At 36.7% G+C, this 20,916-nt stretch overlaps 1 protein-coding gene across 9 annotated transcripts in view; it reads right to left on the minus strand.

Annotated features, from left to right (window-relative positions):
• The window catches only part of RIC8B (RIC8 guanine nucleotide exchange factor B), a 101,815-nt gene that overhangs the window by 50,306 nt on the left and 30,593 nt on the right, over nt 1–20,916 (minus strand). For all 9 annotated transcript variants that reach the window (XR_826436.1, XR_826441.1, XR_826437.1 and 6 more), the window contains exons 3-4: nt 15,307–15,915; nt 3,713–3,807 (exon numbers count right to left, since the gene is read on the minus strand). Coding sequence is in view for 2 of the 9 variants with exons in the window: in XM_010853381.1 (XP_010851683.1) it covers nt 3,713–3,807; nt 15,307–15,915 (704 nt within the window). In the remaining 7 variants the exon portion in view is untranslated. The remainder of the gene's footprint in view (nt 1–3,712; nt 3,808–15,306; nt 15,916–20,916) is intronic.

Genomic DNA, 20,916 nt, shown 5'->3' on the forward strand with positions numbered 1-20,916 from the left:
AAACTTCTTGGCAGTTCTTCACACCTGCCACTGCTCCTGCCCTAGGGCCTTTGCTTCTGCGCTATTTCCTGGACCGCCCTATCCCCACACAGTCAAAGGGCTCACTCATTCCCTCACTTCCTTTAAGTCTTAGCTGAAATGATACCATCTAGGTGAGGTCTGCCCAGATTACCCTATTCAAAACTACAACTCATCAACTTAGTTGGTGAGCCTTGGAGAACAAAGATCATACTCTCTTTATCTTTGTTGCCTCTAGAGCTCAACATAGTGTCTAACACATAGTACGCAGTTTATAAATATAAACCAAAATAAAATGTTCCAATTTACAAACATTTATCAAAGTCTGTCATGTGTGAGACATTATGCTTATTTTTTAACATTTTGTATTTGTAATGTGTATCAAATCAACACACTGTACCCCTTAAATGCATATAATGTTATATGTCAATTATGACTCAGTAAAGCTAAGGAAAAGACATGCTTAGCACTGTAATGAGGTGTCATTAGGTGTTAAACTGTCCCCTTCAATATGTGAGATAAAATGAACTGGTCTAAACAAAGAACAACAAAAAAAAGCAAGGAAGCAAGTATTTTTTAAATACACACTGGCACTTTTGGATATAAAAGAAAAAAAGAAATCTTTGTTGATGCCAATGAAAGAATTAGGCTGAGAAGCTGAAGGAAATTAAATCAGATCTGGTCCTTCCCTCTCCTTTCTTCTCTAGCATACAGGCCATCCCCATCTTCCCCCTTCTCTCCAAAATAAAACAAAACCACAACCACATCCACAAGCAACTCTTCTTTTTTTTTTTGGCTAAGTGTTTAGCATAAGCTTACTGATTATGGACAAGAGGGCTGAAAATACTCTCAGGCAGATAGCAGAGACAGACAGAATTAGGATGTCCTTTAATGGAGCCACAAAGGTGGATCATACCAACAATTTACTTTTTACCATAAATATAGACAAAAGGAAATGAAATAGAACATATAGATTTTAGAAACTATATAAAATTCTGATTAGTGGTAATAAAGTTGATGTCAAGGTCAGTTGTCTTTGTCAGCTAACTCATTTTATCTCTATGTCCATGTCCTCCTGATTTCTCTAGGGGAAAAAAGAAAGGCACTGTCTTACAGAGACAACGTATCAGAAAAAGCTGCTGCTAAGCCATATTTTTACTCATTTGTCTCCTAGAGCACCTTAGTAGGCTCCTGACATGCCTGCCAGGCATCTGGCTTGATAAAGTCTTAGATTAACAGAAAAGAGATTTCACTACACAATCACAATATATACAAAGAAACAGCTTTCTAAACAAAATATCAAAATTGAAGAAACTTTAAAGAAGAGATTTGGAACGAAATATTGGATCTCAAAGCCAATATGCTCATTATAATAACAATAACAGAAGCAGCAGTGGCAGTAGGGTTGTGGTGCTGGCAGGAGCAGCTTCTCCCCTATTTTCTGGGAACTTACTCCATACCAGGGATGGATGGCTTTACTAATTTCTCTCATTTAATCACTGTTACAATCCTTTGAGTTTGATGACAATGCATAACCATCCACCACACTAGGTTTACTTATTTCATTACATTTTTCCTCTTAAAAAAAAAAAGCAAAAACAAATTTACAAAATAAAGGTAAAAAATGGAACGAGATGTTGAAATATGAAACATTCTGATTATCTTTAAAATGATGCTTTTAACCACACACACACAGTTTTCAGAGCCACTACAACTGGGCAGAATTTAGTAGATATTACAATTCTAATAAGGTTCTTAAAATAACCCTTTGAGGCTGGTACAGTTTTTCTGAATTTAAATAGATTAGCTTAGAGTCACTACTGCTCTAATGATACTAATCACTTTAATTCTGATTAAAGGGACATGCAAGGCCAGTCCAGATAAACTGTCATGTCAGCAGCAACCTCAATCTCCCAGGAAAGCCTTTTAGAAATACATATAAATCTGTCTGTGGCTCTAGGGAAATTCCTTCTTATTTACAGTAGAGCTAACACATAATTTATCAGAGCAACTTATAAGATAAAAATAAATTTAAAGAAAAATATTTTTTTAATTTAAGAAAAATAAGTATTTAAAGCAAATATCATCAGAAAGTAAAATAAAGATCTCAGACTACTTAAAAAAAATCTTTTCTTTTTTAAAAAAAACCTCTACACAGTTTTGCTCTCTTTTGATGAATACTGGTGTACTGTTTTAAAATATTAAATTCACCCTTCAGAGAAATCCTTAGTAATGTTTTTGTGACTAGTGTAACAACTGCCATCAAAACATTTTCTTCTCATATCCTTGTATGAATGTCATTTAATTTGTGATATCAGATTTCTAAAATAAATAAATGTATACCTGGGCTTATAAACCCATTTTCTTTTAGCTTTAATATCTAGGTTTCCAGTGTTTCTTGTTACGAAAAAATTAGTGAGACAAAAATGTTTAATAAAATCTTTTTCAAAGGATTTGAGCTACTGCAGTTAATCTGATTATTTCTAAGGACACAGTTCTAGATAGTTAAAGGAACTTTTGATCTGCAGCTGCAGAAAAAAAGTATACTTTTTAATTGTGAAGAAAACAATTGTTTGAAGGCTTGCAGGGCAGAGTACATAAGGTAACCTACCAACAAACTTGAGTACAATATCAAATGATAAACTGCCAATCATAACTAAAATAATATGGATATGACTGAAAAATAACAAGGGTATGTTTTATTTTACACTCTGGTTGTATTTCTATACAGTTTTACTTAAGCTATATTTTGGATATACTATATGTACTGTATATACTGTAAATATAATGTATGTTTTGGATACTTTCTAAAGGTAATTTCTACTATTAGAAGAACCCAATTTTCAATTGTTTTTAAAGATTTAATGCCAAAGTTTACAAATTTGAATTTATTTGAATTGTTTAAAATGCCATTTGTGTTCTTACAGAATAAAGCACCATAGACAATCTCATGTTAAAGTCAGAGGTGTTGTTACTACTAATCTGACATAAAATAGAAAGTAAGAGAACTAGAAAAATGCATTAATACTTCTTCAGTTGTTCTCAGAGAATGATAACTTTTAACAGCAGTACATAATAGCTCTAGTAGGCAAGTCACAAAACTTGAACTATTTTTTTATATACTGATACTTGAGACTGTGACCCAATTCTTATAATAAGTTTCTAAAATTTAATTAACATTTCTTAAGATACACTTTTTGATAAACCCTCTTACAATGAAAATAGAATATTAGTTTAAGTGTAGTAATTAAAACCAGGATTCAACCCCAAGCTCTTTCACTTATATGCAATCTCAGAGAAACTGCTTGATTTTTCTATGACTCAGTTTCATCACGTATTGAAAGGGAAAAATAGTACCTACCTCATGATTAAAAGAGGTTAGTAGTTATAAAGCACTCAACATAATGCTACACACAGTATTCAATAACTGTGAGTTATTATTATTGTTGTTCTGGGTTTTATTGTTGAATGCAACAAATGCCAAATTCTCTTGCTGAGGGGCTCAATATAACAAAGTCAAAGGAAACAGAATGAGAATTTCTTATCAGGGCATAGTAATGATTTTCAACCAACTGGCTACCTGATTTACTATAATATTTCCAGTTTCTTGTGTTTATAACAATTAAAATCAGATGCATAAAAACAATAAGAACTGATTATGTCTTTCATTGCGATATCAACAGAGGCTACCTACCTGTGTAGCTCTTCTGTTTTGTCTTCAGTTGGACCTACGATTAGTAAACAATGGCGAAGGACAGCTGCCATGACACGAAACTGATGAGACTCACTCTATGGCAAATAAAACAGAAGAAAATTGGAGATTGAAAAAAATGCCTTAACAAAGAGTCTGGTACATTACTACATTCCTGGGAGTCATCCTATGGCATATCAGACCCCCAAAACACTTATTCTCATGCGTACATAATAGACAACAGGATATTCCAGGAACAATTTCCAAGGTAACACTAAGTGAACAGTCATCTCATATGAACAGCTACAGCTACTGCCAGAAATGGCTGAAACCAGAAGTTGTTGGATCTGACCTCTCCCTTATGACATGTCAGTCAAAGAGAAACATGATCAGATCCATATATTACCTACTCTGTTTTATCTGATGACAAGATTCAGTGCAACTAGGGATCTTTTCCATTTCCAGAAAGTCTAGATTCTTTTGTTGGATAGTATACTGTTCCAGTTTACAAGTCAGTATAAAATTCAAACACATATAATACTATCAGATATTTCAGAAGCAGGTTGTGTGTTCTCAGTAAAAATATCTTATCTCTTAAGTTTCAAAGATGATGGATTAAAATCTACTAATCTACTTGATTTTAATGAATCTTCTTAATCTCCTAGTTCCTCCCAATCTTGCTCCTAGGCTCTCCAAAGTGACAAGCAAGTGATGAAAAACAAGTAATCTGAGTTTAATCTCCTATTTTCCTAATGTTTACTCATCGTGGTATTTGGTGGCTGAGATGGTAAAGTGTCTGCCTACAATGCAGGAGACCCGGGTTCAATCCCTGGGTTGGGAAGATCTCCTGGAGAAGGAAATGGCAACCCACTCCAGTACTCTTGCCTGGAAAATCCCATGGATGAAGGAGCCTGGTAGTCTACTGTCCATGGGGTCGCAAAGAGTCGGACACAACTGAGCGACTTCACTTTCACTTTCAGTGGTATTAAAGACATGTAGACAGTCAGATAGCTCAGTTGGTAAACAATCTGCCTGAAATGCAGGAGACCTCGGTTTGATTCCTGGGTGAGGAAGATCCGCTAGAGAAGGAATAGACTACCCACTCCAGTATTCGTGGGCTTCCCTTGTGGCTCAGCTGGTAAAGAATCTGCCCGCAATGCAGGAGACCTGAGTTCAATCCCTGGCTTGGGAAGATCCCCTGAAGAATGGAACGGCTACCCACTCCAGTATTCTGAGAATTCCATGGACTGTATAGTCCATGGGGTTGCAAAGAGTCGGACACGACTGAGCAACTTTCACTTGTCAGAGGGAAGGCAAATAATAGGAAATAAGCTAAGCTCTGAATAATCATTTGGTTTGCGGCTGCTGCTGCTGCTAAGTTGCTTCAGTCATGTCCGACTCTGTGCGACCCCATAGATGGCAGCCCACGAGGCTCCCCCGTCCCTGGGATTCTCCAGGCAAGAACACTGGAGTGGGTTGCCATTTCCTTCTCCAATTCAGGAAGTGAAAAGTGAAAGTGAAGTCGCTGAGTCTTGTCCGACTCTTAGCAACCCCATGGACTGCAGCCTACCAGGCTCCTTCGTCCATGGGATTTTCCAGGCAAGAGTACTGGAGTGGGGTGCAATCATTTGGTTTACCTCTTTATTTTTAGTGAGATCTTGGGCCACTACAATTTTTTTAACCATCTGCATCAAGGTTGTACCTTTTTTATTCCAGATTTTTAGTAATTAAGAAGACATATGAAATTAGTGATAATTATCTATTATAATCAGATCCTGGATATGTTACATTTTAGGAAGTTTCTAATTACTTCAAAAGCTATTAAAAGCTTTAAAGTTTTGTTTGTATATATATATGTGTATATACATATATATATATAATTGATTCCAAGTCTATGTAAAGTGAAATATGGTCACATATTATACATATATGGACTGATGCTGAAGTTGAAGCTCCAGTACTTTGGCCACCTGATGTGAAGAGCCGACTTAATGGAAAAGACCCTGTTGCTGGGAATGATTGAAGGCAGAAGGAGAAGAGGGTGACAGAGGATGAGACGGTTGGGATGGCATCACTGATTCAATGGACATGAACTTGGGCAAACTCTGGGAGATGGTGAGGGATAGGGAAGCCTGGCGTGCTGCAGTCCATGGGGTTGTGAAGAGTTGGACATGACTTAATGACTGAACGACAACATCTTATATTCCTATATATAACTTAGCGCTTCTAGAAAGATGTCTTTTATAAAATCTAACAAACAACAGCACAATTTCATTACTCATAATGTGATATTTTGAATATCTCAATATTTCAAATATTTCATATTTCAATATTTTGAAACAACACTATCACGTGCTAATTTGGAAAAGATGAAGGTCTCAATGGCATGATAGAAAAAGCATTGCACTTAGAGTCAAGAGTATAGGTTGTGACTTTAGGCAAGTCATATAGCTTCTCTGAGCCAGTTTCCTCTATACAGCTCCACAAACATGAGACTGCTGGGGTTACAAAAGGATTAAAGAAGCTGACATACATGAAAATGCTTAGTACTTTCAATGAAACATTTGAGGGTGAGGGGGAAGGATGAGGCAGGAAGAAATCAAAAGGGATAGAGCTGAAATGAGTGATAAGGAAATTACTGTGTGTTGGGGAGGGGAGACCAGTGGAATGCTAGAGATGCTAAGGGTTTGGAATGAATGCTGTTCTACTTGCCATCCATCTTCAAATGCCTGAGTCAAAATTCTCTAATATGCAAATTACTTTTACATACATCACATTACATGAAGCACACTGAAATGCACATGAAATTCGTCTATTACTTAACTCTTGGGCTTCCCTGGTGGCTCAGATGATAAAGAATCCGCCTGCAATGTGGGAGACCTGAGTTTGATCCCTAAGTTGGGAAGATACCCTGGAGGAGGGCATGGCAACCCACTCCAGTATACTAGCCTGGAGAATCCCCATGGACAGAGGAGCCTGGTGGGCTATAGTCCATGGGGTTGCAAAGAGTCGGACATGACTGAACAAAAAACCACAGCAGTTAACTCTTAAAAAGATCATATTTTCTTTGGTTTGGATAATTAACTAGGAATACACTTCCTTTAACACTAGATTTTTCTTTATTTTAAATATCACATCATTCTCTTCTCATGCTGATGTCAACAAGCCTCTTGCAAAACTCCATGCTGGTCTTTCCACTAGTCTTTTCACTTCTGCAACTGCAAGTGAAAATCCAACTTCTTTCCATCCCTTATCCTCCTGTCCCAGTCTTTGTGACACCAATTCCCAGGTTGTACCTTATGTCTGCATATCCTCTTTTACTGTAAATACACTAAATTCTATTTCTTTACTCAACTACTGAAGTCCCTAGAGTTTTTGCCATGGTTATCGCTGACTCCTTTTCATCCTCCAGGTCTCAGAGAAGCCCCTTCTTGGACCACCTTGTCTAAGTAGATTCCTTCTTTTATTATTCTCTTTCATTGTATCTTGTTATGATTTCTGTCAGGGAATCATAATCTGTAATTTCACATTTGTTTATATACTTACATAGGCATTGTTTTCTCCATTCATCTACTACCTTCACAAGTTTAGAAGGCATATGTTTAATAAATGTTCAATAATTTTAATGTAAATAAAACATAAAAAAGTGCTCAAATTCTAAGTGTTGCAGCTAGATAAACTTTCACAAAATGAGCACGTCCATACGACCAGCATGAAAACAAAGCAATGCCAGGACTGAGAACCTCAGAACTGCCCTCATGACCTCTTCAAATGATAGATTTCCAGCTCTTCAATTATAATTCTAACAAATAACATCATAGGTGAGTGATTTTTGTTGTCATGAATTTTACATGAAGGGAATCATAAAATAGAGACCCTTCTGCATCTGGTTGTGGGATTTTTCATCACTTGAGATTAGTGTTATCTGAAGTGCTGGTCTGCACTGTTTGCCACTGATCTGCAATGCCATGAGTACAGAAGGTACACTTGAACATTTAGAAACTTTTCAAGCAGTCTGACATTGTTGTGTAATACTGTATTACAAGAGTTCCATCCTGACATCTAGGGAAAACAATGTTTCCTCATAGCTAGGTTAGGAAGTCACTGCTGAATATGAGTATATTATAATTCACATATCCATCCTACTCTTGCTGGACGTGGACTATACTGAAGAGTGCTGCTATGAACATGTACACACTTTCTTACATGTCATTTGGTACGCAGGGTCATATACATAAGACACACTTTAAAAGGTTCCACAAAACAGTGTTTCAAAGTGTTTAGACCAGCTTACACTTCTATCAGTGTGCTCTACAGCTGTGCCAACACTTGGTATTGTCAGCCTTTTAAATTTGCCATTCAGTGGATGTACAGAGGTTTTATTATGCATTTTCCCAATGACTGATAATGTTGAACACATTTTTTTCTTATATCTGTAAGTCATTTGTATAGCTCTTTTATGAGGTGCCTGTTCAAGTCTTTTGCATATTTTTCCATTGGGTTGATTGACACTCTGTAGAATTTCTTTAAAGCATTCTAGGTAGAGTACCTATTGCATATATGTATTACAAATATAATTTCCCATTTGGTAGCTTGTTTTTTTACCTTCTTCTCTTGATGAACTCATTTTAATGAAAGCCCATTTGTCAATTTTTCCTTTATGGCTTGATCTTTATTTTGTACTGTTTTAAAAATCTTTCGTATTTAAGAATTGTTTGATTTATTTAAAATAGAGTCATGAAGATAATCTTCTGCTTTCTTCCAAAAGCTTTTATTACTTTACCTTTTACATTTTAAAATCTCTTACCCATCACAAATTAATTTTTTCTGTATGGTATAAGGTAGAGATTTAAATTTATTTAGTTTTGGCTGTGCTGCATCTTTGCTGCTACATGCAGGCTTTCGCTAGTTACAATGAGCAGGGGCTGCTCTCTAGTTGTGGTGTGTGGGCTTCTCATTGCAGTGGCTTCTCTTGTTGCGAGCATGGCCTCTAGGCATACCACAGGCTGAATAGTTGTGGCTTGTTGGCTCCAGAGTGTGGGATCAGGAGTTGTGGCCCATGGCTTAGTTGCCCCGTGGCATGTGGAATCTTGCTAGACCAGGGATCAAACCTGTGTCCCCTGCACTGGCAAGCAGATTCTTAACCACTGGACTACCAGGGAAGTCCCTAAATTCATTTTTAATTGATTAAAAAACCTACCTTTTCCCACTGCACTTCAATGTTACCTGTATCATAACTCAGTTGACTATATATGTATACGCTTGTTTCTAGACTTTTTATTCTATTATTAGTCTATGGCTCAATAAATATTTGTTGAATAAGAGCTATCATTTAAGATGTCTTACTTAACAAAGGTTAGAGTGGACATGATTTCCTACTATCGGTTATTCTGCTGGGTGACCACATAAATAAACTCTTTGATCTTCACTGTCCTTCATTTGTCAAATGAGATTAATATTCCTCCTGTCTCATATAGATGCTTGAAGGATTAAATATAATTGCTCTTTACAAAACAGTATACAAACAACTTATAAACTGTCGTTTACTTCTTCAAGAGCTTAGATTTGACATCTTTAGGGCATCAATATTTTTTCCTCTGTAATCCTACTATCTCCAAAGATTGATAAGGGAAAAAAATCCCTAAGACAAAGAGAGGAGGAAGAAAGAGAAAAGCAAGCAAGCTTGTTGGGATAGCAGAAATCAAAATGACATAACACTAAAAGAGAGGTAGAAACTCATGAAACTCTTTGGAATCTTTTTTTGGTGGGGGGACCTTTTTATATAGACTTTGCTTCCTATTTATAGGTTCCACTACTGTACCATTGCTTTTTCCTCCTATGCAATCTGTGGAATATTTTCATTTTTGTTTGGTAAAGGTATCAATATCTTCATACCTTTTCATTGAAAGCTTTAACTGATCTAATCAAGGCCTGAGAAAAAGTCTGAAAGGAGAATACTTCACACCAGTGGGTCCTAAACAGGCTATGTTATCCCAGGGTGGTTCTACTTAGTTCAAGAAGGTTTAGGAAACTGGTCCTATGAAAATTAAATTTCAATTCTACAAAAGTGAAACATAAATACACATGCACACACAAACGTACACATGTACTCTTACCTGGAAATATAGCTATACCCCGGGTAGTATTTCACCCTATGTTTTACCCAGGCTATTTTTCAGTTATCTGTCCTTCTAAATTAGCATTATGTTCAAAGATCTCTGTCTCCTTATAGGCAAAGATTAAGTATTCTACCTTCACATCTTTTACAGCTAACATGGTCCTGGGCATAAAGTAATAAATGTTTTTTTGAATTGACTTACAAAGGGAAATATAAATGCTATAAAATAGTGTGCTGTATCTTCAAAAAAGCTAGAATCTGCTCTCTAAACAATGTTATTAAATGTTTTAGGTTTCTAGAAAAATTTTTTAATAGTTTTGAAATTTTAATTTTCTTTCCTCCTTGTCATTTTGGGCTATTTCTCTTATATATTTCTGTTTATGCAGATTACACAAACTGCATCACATTTTATTTTTCATAAAACAAATACTCACTAAACATTTATTCTGTGCTACGTATATTGCTTAGCAAAAAGTCTAAGACAGTGAGGTCAGATAGACCTCCAAAGATCTAGAATACATGGCATTTGTAGCATCTGTGTATTCTGAGGTAATTCTTTACTTTCAAACATACAGAAAGTGTAGAGAAGAACAGTAAATAATATGACAAAACAGTTACGTATCCATCTGTTCAATGTCTGATTTTCCTACTGTACTGTTAGTTCTCTGAGGGCAAAGATGCTTTATAATGCATATTGTGTACCTAATACAAAACTCTGCATATGTTGGGGACAAAATAAATGTTTGTTGAAAAAATGATTCAGTTAAAAGAGAGAAGCTTTATTTTTAATTAAATAATGTCATGTACTTTCTTCACATTCCTTCAAAGTCTCTAAAATAATTATGGAATCAAGCTCTTCTGTTACAATGTGACATTCCAATTGACTCCTAAAGATACTCACTCTCTTATCTCACTCAAACATCCTTTAATACTCAGATACTTGTACTACTTCTCTGTTTGTACTTGGTTGTCTGGCTCTAACATGTGTGCTTTTCCTTGTATTTTTTCATTATATTGCATAGATACCTAGGAAACACTGCAGAAGGGAACATATGTTAAAAGTAAGGGATCTCTAGAATAACATGCTTTCCTCGATGAGCCAAGAGATTTAGCAAAGTGTTAAAACAGGAAGAAGACAGGATCATTTCCATGAACTTTTCTAGAATTGACTTTGGGTCCTATAAAAGGAATCATTTGACCATTTGACCTTTTAAAATACACTACTATCAGGAAAGGGAGAGAAAGAGACAGGGAGGAAGGTAGGGAGACAGACAGACACCACATGTAGAAATAAGGCTAGCTACATTTCCTAATGAATGGAAAAGAATCTCCAAATTCTACTAATGGCATTGGCTTCCAGACAGGAATTTAACATTGAGGCATGAATCTAAAATGAACAAATTCCACTAATTTGCTAAACCTCAAGAAAAATTTAATTTTCTGTTTTTGTGAATTGTAAATGAACAATCATAAAAAATACCTACTAGAACAGTTAAAACCAAAACCAAACATATTTTTTGTGACAACTGAGTTGTAAAATAGGTAAAGATTTTAAAAAGTGAAATGCCCAGGTTTTGAAAGGTATAAACTAGTCCTGTTCTTCTGAAGGTCAATATTTGGTAATACATATACATTTAAATACGTATGACACATACAAAAAACCCTAAAGTTTTGAAAAATCCTTTGGTGCAGGAATTTCAGGAATTTATCTACAAAGACTTTGTAAGAAAATTCACTGTATTACTATTTAAAATAGCAAACAATTGCAAAAAACCCAAATTCTTACACATAGGGCATTTGTTAATGGTTGATGGATTCTTATGAAGGAATACTTTTAAGTATTTTTACACATATACTTATGAGTGTTCTTTCATAAGGGCTTCCCTGGTGGCTCAGCTGGTAAAGAATCCTCCTGCAATGCAGGAGACCTGGGTTCAATCCCTGGGTTGGGAACATCCCCTGGAGAAGGGAAAGGCTACCCACTTCAGTATTCTGGCCTGGAGAATTCCATGAACTGTATAGTCCACGGGGTCACAAAGAGTCGGACATGACTGAGCAACTTTCACTTTTGTTCTTTCATAAAGATTTATTATCTTTAACAAACATGAGAAGAAAGTGGTTATTAAAATTTATTTTTTTTGGATGCAGAACTCTATATCCCAAATGAAATCTAGTTACAGCCTAAATTTAAAGAAATAACAATAGCAACAGCAACAATCAAAGGTGCTTTTTTTAAAGAAAGGGTGGGAACCTGAAACACTGTCCACTCAACCTCAGAGGTCACTCCTAGGAACTTTATGGCTTCAAGGAACACATCATGTAATCTACTACTCTTCAAGAACATTTATTGTGGAAAAGAAAAAAAGCAAGATGATAAAATGACTGCATTTTTGTAAAAAAAAAAAAAAAAAATATATATATATATGTTTATATATTATACAACAAAGAATGGTTAGAAAGATATACAGCAAAATGCAAATAAGGCTTATCTCTGAGTGGTAGATTTACAGATAATTTGTACTTTCTTCTTGCTCATATGTTTTTTCCCTTAGATCTCTGCAGTATTATTTAGCAAGAATTCCCTTTCAGAATAAGGAAAATATTATTTTTAAATCTGTATTTTAAAGTTGGATTCTTCCATACAGTCAGCTTTCCATATCCCTTTATTTCAGTTGGTATTTTAAAGTGTTAACAATTCTTTAGATGATTGCTCACCTGGAGAAAGATGTCTTTAATCTGACAATCAAGTAGATATTAAAATTCAGGTAAATGAACTCTTCCTGACAAGAGGAAGAGTTTCTCTGCACCCTTACTATAGATTTTCTTTATGCCAAGTTGTCATGGGTAGCCTGCCAGGCTCCTCTGTTCATGGAATTCTCCAGGCAAGAATACTGGAATGGGTCGCCAGTAATACATCCTCCTCCAGAGGATCTTCCTGACCCAGCAATCAAACCTAGGTCTCCTGCATTACAGGCAGATTCTTTACTGTCTGAGCCACCAGGGAAGCCCAACTCAGTTTGGATGATCCCAATTTTGTTGGCCACATCCAGAGCATCACAGTCAAGTTGTAGACACCTCAATAAAAAGTACTCTATACTCTGATTTCTATGTCTCTTCACATGCTGTTCAATCTTGGAGAAAGGTTTCCTCCCCTCATTCTTTAGAAGGCCGAATCATTCTCAGTCTTCAGATCTCAGGAGAGACTTTCAGAGGTCTTCTCTAACTGTAGTAAATATTCTTCATCATTGTACTGTTTCTTTCCTAGCACTTAACACAATTCAAATTACATATTTGTTTACTAATTATCTGTCTCACCAATAGAACTGAAGTTTGAAGAGACTATCTGTACTCTTCACCAATATATTTCACAACGCCTGGATAATACCTGGCAATTGTTCATAAATATTTGTTGACTGACTAAATGCTTGCTAAAATTTGAATTTAGAGACTTATGGAGACTCAAATGGTTTAAACTAACCTTTCCCATGCATGTGTGCATGAGTATGAAGTTGCTTCAGTTGTGTCCAACTCTTTGCAACCTATGGACTGTAGCCCACTAGTAGTCCAATTCTCCAGGCAAGAATACTAGAGTGGGTCTCCATGCCCTCCTCCAGGGGATCTTCCTGACCCAGGTATCAAATCTGGGTCTCTTAAGTCTCCTGAATTGGCAGGTGGGTTCTTCACCACTAGCGCCACCTGGGAAGCCCAACCTTTTCCATAGTCAAGACTCTGTTGTCAATACTGTTTACAACTTCTGATAACTTCAAAATAGCCCAGAGGCATATTAACTAGGTACATTTTACACAGGTTGTATCAAGAGATCCATGACTCACAGGGGTTTGTTGAGATGTCCACTTCAGGACTATTGATCCTTTATCATGTATCTTTTGAAAAATAAACATTCTATAATACAGAGTAAGCATTTGGCACTTCAACATTTTCGAAAGCCTCTTCCAGCCCTGCTATTAATTATAACTGAAGCACACTAATTAGGGCCAATTTCAGTATACTGTTATTTATTACACATCATTCCATACATATGCTGATGTGCAGCCGCTGAACTATAAATCCTTTCTGTCAGGAATCTGAAAGGGTCTGAGCTACTATTTTGGACACAATTTAAATAACAGGGGCTCCAACAATGGCAAACCAACAGTCTCAGAAAGGCTCTTGCAACTAAATGGAGAACTTAAAAACACCAAAGCAAACAGTGTAAGAAAAATAACCATAGAAGGTACCAAATAAGCATAGAGACATAACATTTTAAATACTTCCAAATATTTGGTTTCAAAGCACAAATGGAGCATGTGGGCTTTCTGCATCTTTTTCTGCCAAGTCCCAGGAAAAACTAACCATACTACAGTCATCTAAAACAGCTGTTAGGACTGATCTTCAAATATTTGGTTTCAAAATATAGACCTATTTGCACTTTAAAACTCAGATGCCTGCATACTGCTACTATAGCACCACATTGAGATAATCCTTTCAAAGTAAGGTGCTGGCAAAAACAGATCTTTATTCATGGTGAGAACTGCCTCAAATGGACACGGGAAAATGTTAACTTAAGTCCTAAAGTCAACTGTCAAAAAAGATAATTTGCTCTGGCACCAAAACACTTCTTTTCTTTCTTTTTTTAAGAAAGAGACTAAATTTTATGAGTTACTTAAGGTTAAAGAGAGAGGGTAAATGTGAAATGTTAAGATTGTAGAAGCAAGGGAAAAGGTTTGTCCTCTTCACTGAAAATTGTTGACTTTCTTAAACTAATCTTCTCATTTAGCATATTGTTCTTGTGGTACTCAAATATAAACTATCGAATCTGCCTCACTTTGGGTTGCTGGATGGTCCAAGCCACAGAAAAGGATCTTAGTCTAGAAATAAATCAAGTGGTTTAAAATAACCTTTCCATATTCTGGTGTAATTATACTGGTTTTCTAGGACTGTGTATCAGCATATATCCTAGCTGTATCCTACACTTCTGATAGAGTAACACATCAGGAGACTGGTATGACAGGTGATAAACACAGTGTCTTTTATTCTTCTGAGCAGACATCCATTCTGACTGACTGATTTCAACTGGCCTAAATATCTTAATGTTTCTTTAAAATAGCAGGCAATGAACATGCCTATACCTTTATGAATCACTGTTTTGTTTCCCATCAACTCTTATAATAATTTAAACCTTGTTTCTGAAAGAGGCTCTTAAAAAAAAAAAAGACACATGATAGTACAACTCAGAAAAGGAACTATACTTGGCATCTTACAAAACAGCAGTCCATCTTCACCCTATTCTTCTGATAAGTGTCATGCAGATGGAAAGAATAAGAGTTATAAATGGTTAAGAAATGTATCCTGAGTCATATAACTGATTAATGAGGGAATTGGAAACTTCCTCCATTTCCCTGTTTAGCATTCCTTTGTTTCAGGCAGCTCCCAAATCAATGAAATTCCAAGCAGATGAGAATACTCTTCCTGACCTTACCTCTTTATGCACCTTCCAACTGTCTACCGTCACATTGAAGAGAGCTTTAAGGGCCTCAATGGCACAGTCTGTCTCCTGAGGTGAGAGAGGAGGTCCATTATGGTCTATGGCCGATTCATATTCATCGGTCCACTTGATGCTAAAGGCACTTTCCAAGATCTGGGTTAGCAGCGGTAGTCCTTGGAGCTCATAGCGCAATTGTGACCTGATGTCGGTGTGCAAAAGTGACAGGACGAAGAGCAAGCGCAAGTCAAAGCACTTAATGTCATTGATAAACTTTCGGTCCTTGCACTTTCTGAGGAGGTTACAGAGCTTTGCAGCAAGGTTAAGTTCCAGACTGAGCTGCTGTGCCATCTGACTGTTGAACACTATGTTACAAAGACATTTTAATGACTCCACAATAACTGGGAACTCTGACACCTTCTCCAAAGAATCATCCGACTCATTTAGCTTGGCTAGTCGCAGCAGTATCTGCATATTTTCCTTGGTTGTTACAGGAACTAAAACCTTTTTGTCTCTGGAGAGAATGCGGAGAACTTCCAGGCAGGACACTTGACATGTTGTTGGGATGTCCTTTAAAAGGACTTTAAATATGCCTTCACAGAGTTTCTGAAAAACAAGAATGAGTATGAAAAATATGGTTATTTGGCTTAAGTGATTTAAAATGGACTGTTTCTCTATCAGTGTATTAAATTGCAGTTCAAGATCTGGTTAGAAAAGATTTTTACTTTTTTAGTCACAGAATGTTAGAACTGAAAGAGATCTTATATTTGGTGCACTTCTTTCACTTTACAGATTTGGAAATTGAGGGCCAGAAAGGTTAAGCTACTTGTATGAGGCCAGAATGAATTAGTAGGGTAGCAACAGTTAGAGTATGGGTTTCCTAACTTCCAGCCTAATATTCTTAGTTTAAAAGAGAATTAGTGACTTTATACAGATGAGTTACAAATATCTTATATAAGTTTGTTCTTAAGAATTTTTAATATCAGACTACATATACTATGAGGATGGAAGGTAAGCATCTGAATCATAGCTATTCCCCTCCTGGAAATAAAAATTAATGCCTTGAGAACTGGTTCACATTTGGCCACAAGTATAGGCTCTTACAAAAAGACTTAAAGAAGCCTTCATTTATGCCTAGTTTCAGCCTTGATAATGTTTTCTCAATTTATAGTACTATGGGCAGTAGTCCCATGTTATATAAACCTTAGAACTCTCTTTAGCTAATATGTAATAACATTTAATTATCAAATGACCCCAGAGAAGATCTTTTGCTGACAACACTGCTAACAATTATTCCAAGTACTGGGTTCCAAAGAGGGCTCAGCTAGCATATATGATTCCTTTCAGTCAATTGCAAAAAGGTGCCCCTCTCCACACTAACTGCAGAAAGTGTTCCTATTGGGTGGTCAAATTACAAAAAAAGCCCTCTTCCTCCATGCAGCCCTGTGCCAGGACATATGGCTTGGGAAGCTCAGACTGTGGGCAGGATCTTAGCTTTCCTTTTCTCTTGGAGTAGGGCACAGATTACACAAATATACTTGTAGTCCTGGTTCCAAATCTTGCTACCACTATCTCAGAAACAATTCTTTCAGTTCAATTCAGTTCAGTTCAGTTGCTCAGTCGTGTCCGACTCTTTGCGACCCCATGAATTGCAGCACGCCAGGCCTCCCTGTCCATCACCAACTCCCGGAGTTCACTCAGACTCATGTCCATCGAGTCAGTGATGCCATCCAACCATCTCATCCTCTGTCGTCCCCTTCTCCTCCTGCCCCCAATCCCTCCCAGCATCAGAGTCTTTTCCAATAAGTCAGCTCTTCGCATGAGGTGGCCAAAGTACTGGAGTTTCAGCTTTATTTGGACCCAAAGTGTACTCTACCTTGAATTTTTTGAAAAGGTTTTTTCTGTCATTGCCAAATTTAAGAACCACTGATAATTCTCTTAAAAGTCAATGTCCAGTTTTCTTCTCCATAAACTGCAGATCTGGGTCTCTGAACCTCAAACCTTGTATGAGGAGCAGCAAGTATAACCATTCCACTGCCAACCATTTCTATACCCATTACATTTTATAAAAACAAAAGCAACAACTATGACCAATACAAGGTTTTACAAAGTTTCTATTACTGTCATCAGACTTTAACTGAAAGAGGCTATCTGTGGGTCAAGAATTATGATCTTGGCAGAAATTTTAGGCCATGTGCATCTTCTCAGCACATCTGAGTGAAACAGCTATGGAAACGTCAATTTTAAATGTACTATGTTCTCTAGATGGAGGTGGAAAAGAAATTAACCAAGCAAGCTAAAAAAAACTTCACTACATTGTTAACTCTATCCCTTAACATACCTGATCAACTAGAAGGGACTTCCACTTAATATTTTAATATCATCATGAAAGCATTTTTTTTGTGAATGCTGTTTTGGGATAGAGGAAAGTATAATATGCCCATTATTAAAAATATATAAAATAGGAAAATTTCTCCAATTTCAGATTTTTCACATCCAAGACAAAGAAAAAAAATATCTTTTACACAGTTTCCTATGTGCTATATTCCTGGGTGGTGGAGTTAAATAACCTTTGCTCCCATATAATTTTAACCAAGAAGGAATTATCTACATTCCTATTTAAGAAATACATAATAAATAAGGTATTATAAAATATTATATACGTGAATTTGGAGTTCTACATATCTAGTAAAACACAGAAATCTTTAGTTCTTTTCTTTCTAAACCAAAAACAACAATAAAATCTTCCCCCTGCCCCCCCACCCCCGTGCGCCCCCTCCCCCACTCCAAGTCTGTGGGTAGGAATGACTTCTTTCTTCCTCCACTGTCAGATTCAAGAAAGAAAAAGAGCAAAGTATGAATACAAATAGCCAAGGCTATAAACCAAATGGACTGTTAAAACTCTGGGACATAAGAAGGCTACATAAAAGAGATCAGAGAGGTCTACAAAATTTAGAGTTAAAAACTGCCTCACCTGAAGGCTTGCAGGAAATCCACAACCGAGACTGTTTCAAGCATAGTTTTCAATCAATTGTTTTTAGATATGTCATTTCTCATCACAGACTTGCCTCACATGACAAGTGTTAGGTAGCTTTCTGTTATAATGTCTCTTGAAAAGGAATACCACTTCTTGGACAATGAACCCCTCCCTTTTTTGTATTAAAATATAAGAAGTGATATTTAACAGACACATTCATTGCTCTACTCAATACAATCATTTCTATTTAGAGAATATTATAAAGAAAAATTAAACCATGTACCGCATTTGGATGAATCAGAAGTTTTTCTTTGCATTTGAACAAGCAAGAACACTGAAGAGGTAGCATTCCTTATGATTCCCCCATCTGTTGAGTGCATGCACGACTTCTGTTTCAAAAGTACTCGTTTCTTTATTTTGCCTTAATGGTATTTTCCTGTGCTATAACTATTTTTTTTCAGTTGATTTTACTCCTTCAAAAACATGCCTTGCTCTCTTCAAATGCTTTCCATAGCTCCCTGTTGCCCACAGAATGCAGCTGAAATAAGCTCAGTGTCCCCTTTCCTATATCTCTGTCACACACATACACCCTCCCTTTTCGTTCCTTTCCAAGTGCTCCAAACAGACTCCCAGTCCCCTGACAATATGTCCTGAACCTTCTCCCACCATTACCTCAGCATGGCCTACCCTGTCCCCATTTCCACCAGCCAGGATCCCACTCATTTCCTAAGGTTTAATTTGAAGACTGAAGGGTCTAAAAGATTCCCCAGCTGCTCCCTCTGCTCTCCTATACAGCACTTAGTTTCAACAAGCATGTAGTTCCTTGGAGAGTGAGACGGATGTTGGGGCATCTCACTCCTTTCATCTGTATCCCACTGGCAGGCCCAGGTGTGCTGTAGCTGTTTTTAAATGCAAGATACCCACATACTCCCAAAGATTATCTGCTTTAAAGTTTACTACCTGACTCTCCAACCCCTTCCAAAGAATAATTCCTTTGTATTCCTCCACCACCAGCCATCTCTCACTATCAAGTCTTCTCTTCCTCTTTTTGCAAGTATAATAAATCATCATTACATAACATTTTAAGTACAAACTTTTTATTAACTTTCTAGGTATTTATTTATACAAACTTGTTATCATGGTTCAACTGATATATTTTTTAATCTGAAAACTATTTTGGTATCTTAGATAACCATGAAACACATAATTTTTTTCCATTAAAATTGATGGAAATATCTTCTGCTTTAAAATCTTTTCACTAAGAGGTAAGGTTTTCAGGAATGAACTAAAGTCATAAAGCAAAGCTTAGGTATGCTCATAAAGTATAATTACTTCAGAGAGGCTGACAAAAAGCCCTTTTAAAACGCTCATTAGGTTGCAGTGCGCGTGCTCAGTCGTGTTAGATTCTTTGCAACCCCATGAACTATAGCCCACTGTGCATGGTATTATCCCAGCAAGAACACTGAAGTGGCTTGCCATTTCCTTCTCCAGGGGATGTTCCCAACCCAGGGATTGAACCCACATCTCCTGTATTGGCAGGTGGATTCTTTACCACTGAGCCATCTGGGAACCCCCACTACCTTAGTAGCCATGGCTATTTCTATAAAGTTAGACTGCAAGACCCAGCAGCAGAGACTGAAGATTGAGATTCTCAATGTTGATACCAGGTTTTGTCAAAAAATTTTTGATAGCTTGCTCCCAAATGGAAACCCTAGAGTATACTATAGTAATGGTTTTCAGCATGCATCATAATCTCTTAAAGAATTATTTGTTGTTGTTGTTGTTAATTTTATTGAAGTAGAGTTGATTTACAGTCTTGTGTTAATATCTACAGTACAGCAAAGTGATTCAATTATACATATATACGTATATATTCTTTTGCATATTCTCTTCCGTATCACAGGATACTGACTATAGGACTCTGTGCCATATAACAGGGCCTTGTTGTTTATCCATCCATATATAACAGTTTGTCCCAAACTCTCAGTCCTTCGCTTTCCTACTCACCCTCCTCCATGGCAAACCATAAGTCTGTTCTCTATGTCTGAGTCTGTTTGTTTCATAGATGTGTTCACTTGTGTCGTATTTTAGATTCCACATATAAGTGATATCATATGGTATTTGTCATTCTCTTTTGGACTTATTTCACTTAGTATCATAATCTCTAGGTGAGGGTTGTTGAAACACAGATTGAATCAGAGTTTCTGATTTAATTGGTCTGGAATGAGGCCAGAATTGGGACTCTTAACAAGTTCCCAGTTGATGCTGTTGCTGTCAGTTCATGAGCCACATTCTAGGAACGAATGAACTACAACTAACAATGGACTGATATAACTTGGATGTTGGGGACCAGGGGTTAACTGAGAGTAACTGACCAGATAAGCACAGAAAAGTAGGCAGAGCTGAAAGCCATTAGCACAAACACCGTAACTTCTCAACTGTCCTAAAGACGTATCAGGGTGGCAGGAATAGGGATGGTATGTCATTATCTGGTCACATTACTTTTCGTAAACGTTAAAAATCACTTGAGGTGTAAAGTGTATTACTTGTTTAAGATCAGTGGTCCTAGGCCTGAAACTTGTTCAACTTATCATAGACTCCAGAACTAGAACAGTGCTGTGATTAAGGGC

This window comes from Bison bison, unplaced genomic scaffold (genome assembly GCF_000754665.1).
Source record: "Bison bison bison isolate TAMUID 2011002044 unplaced genomic scaffold, Bison_UMD1.0 scf7180017864327, whole genome shotgun sequence".
Taxonomy (NCBI): domain Eukaryota; kingdom Metazoa; phylum Chordata; class Mammalia; order Artiodactyla; family Bovidae; genus Bison; species Bison bison.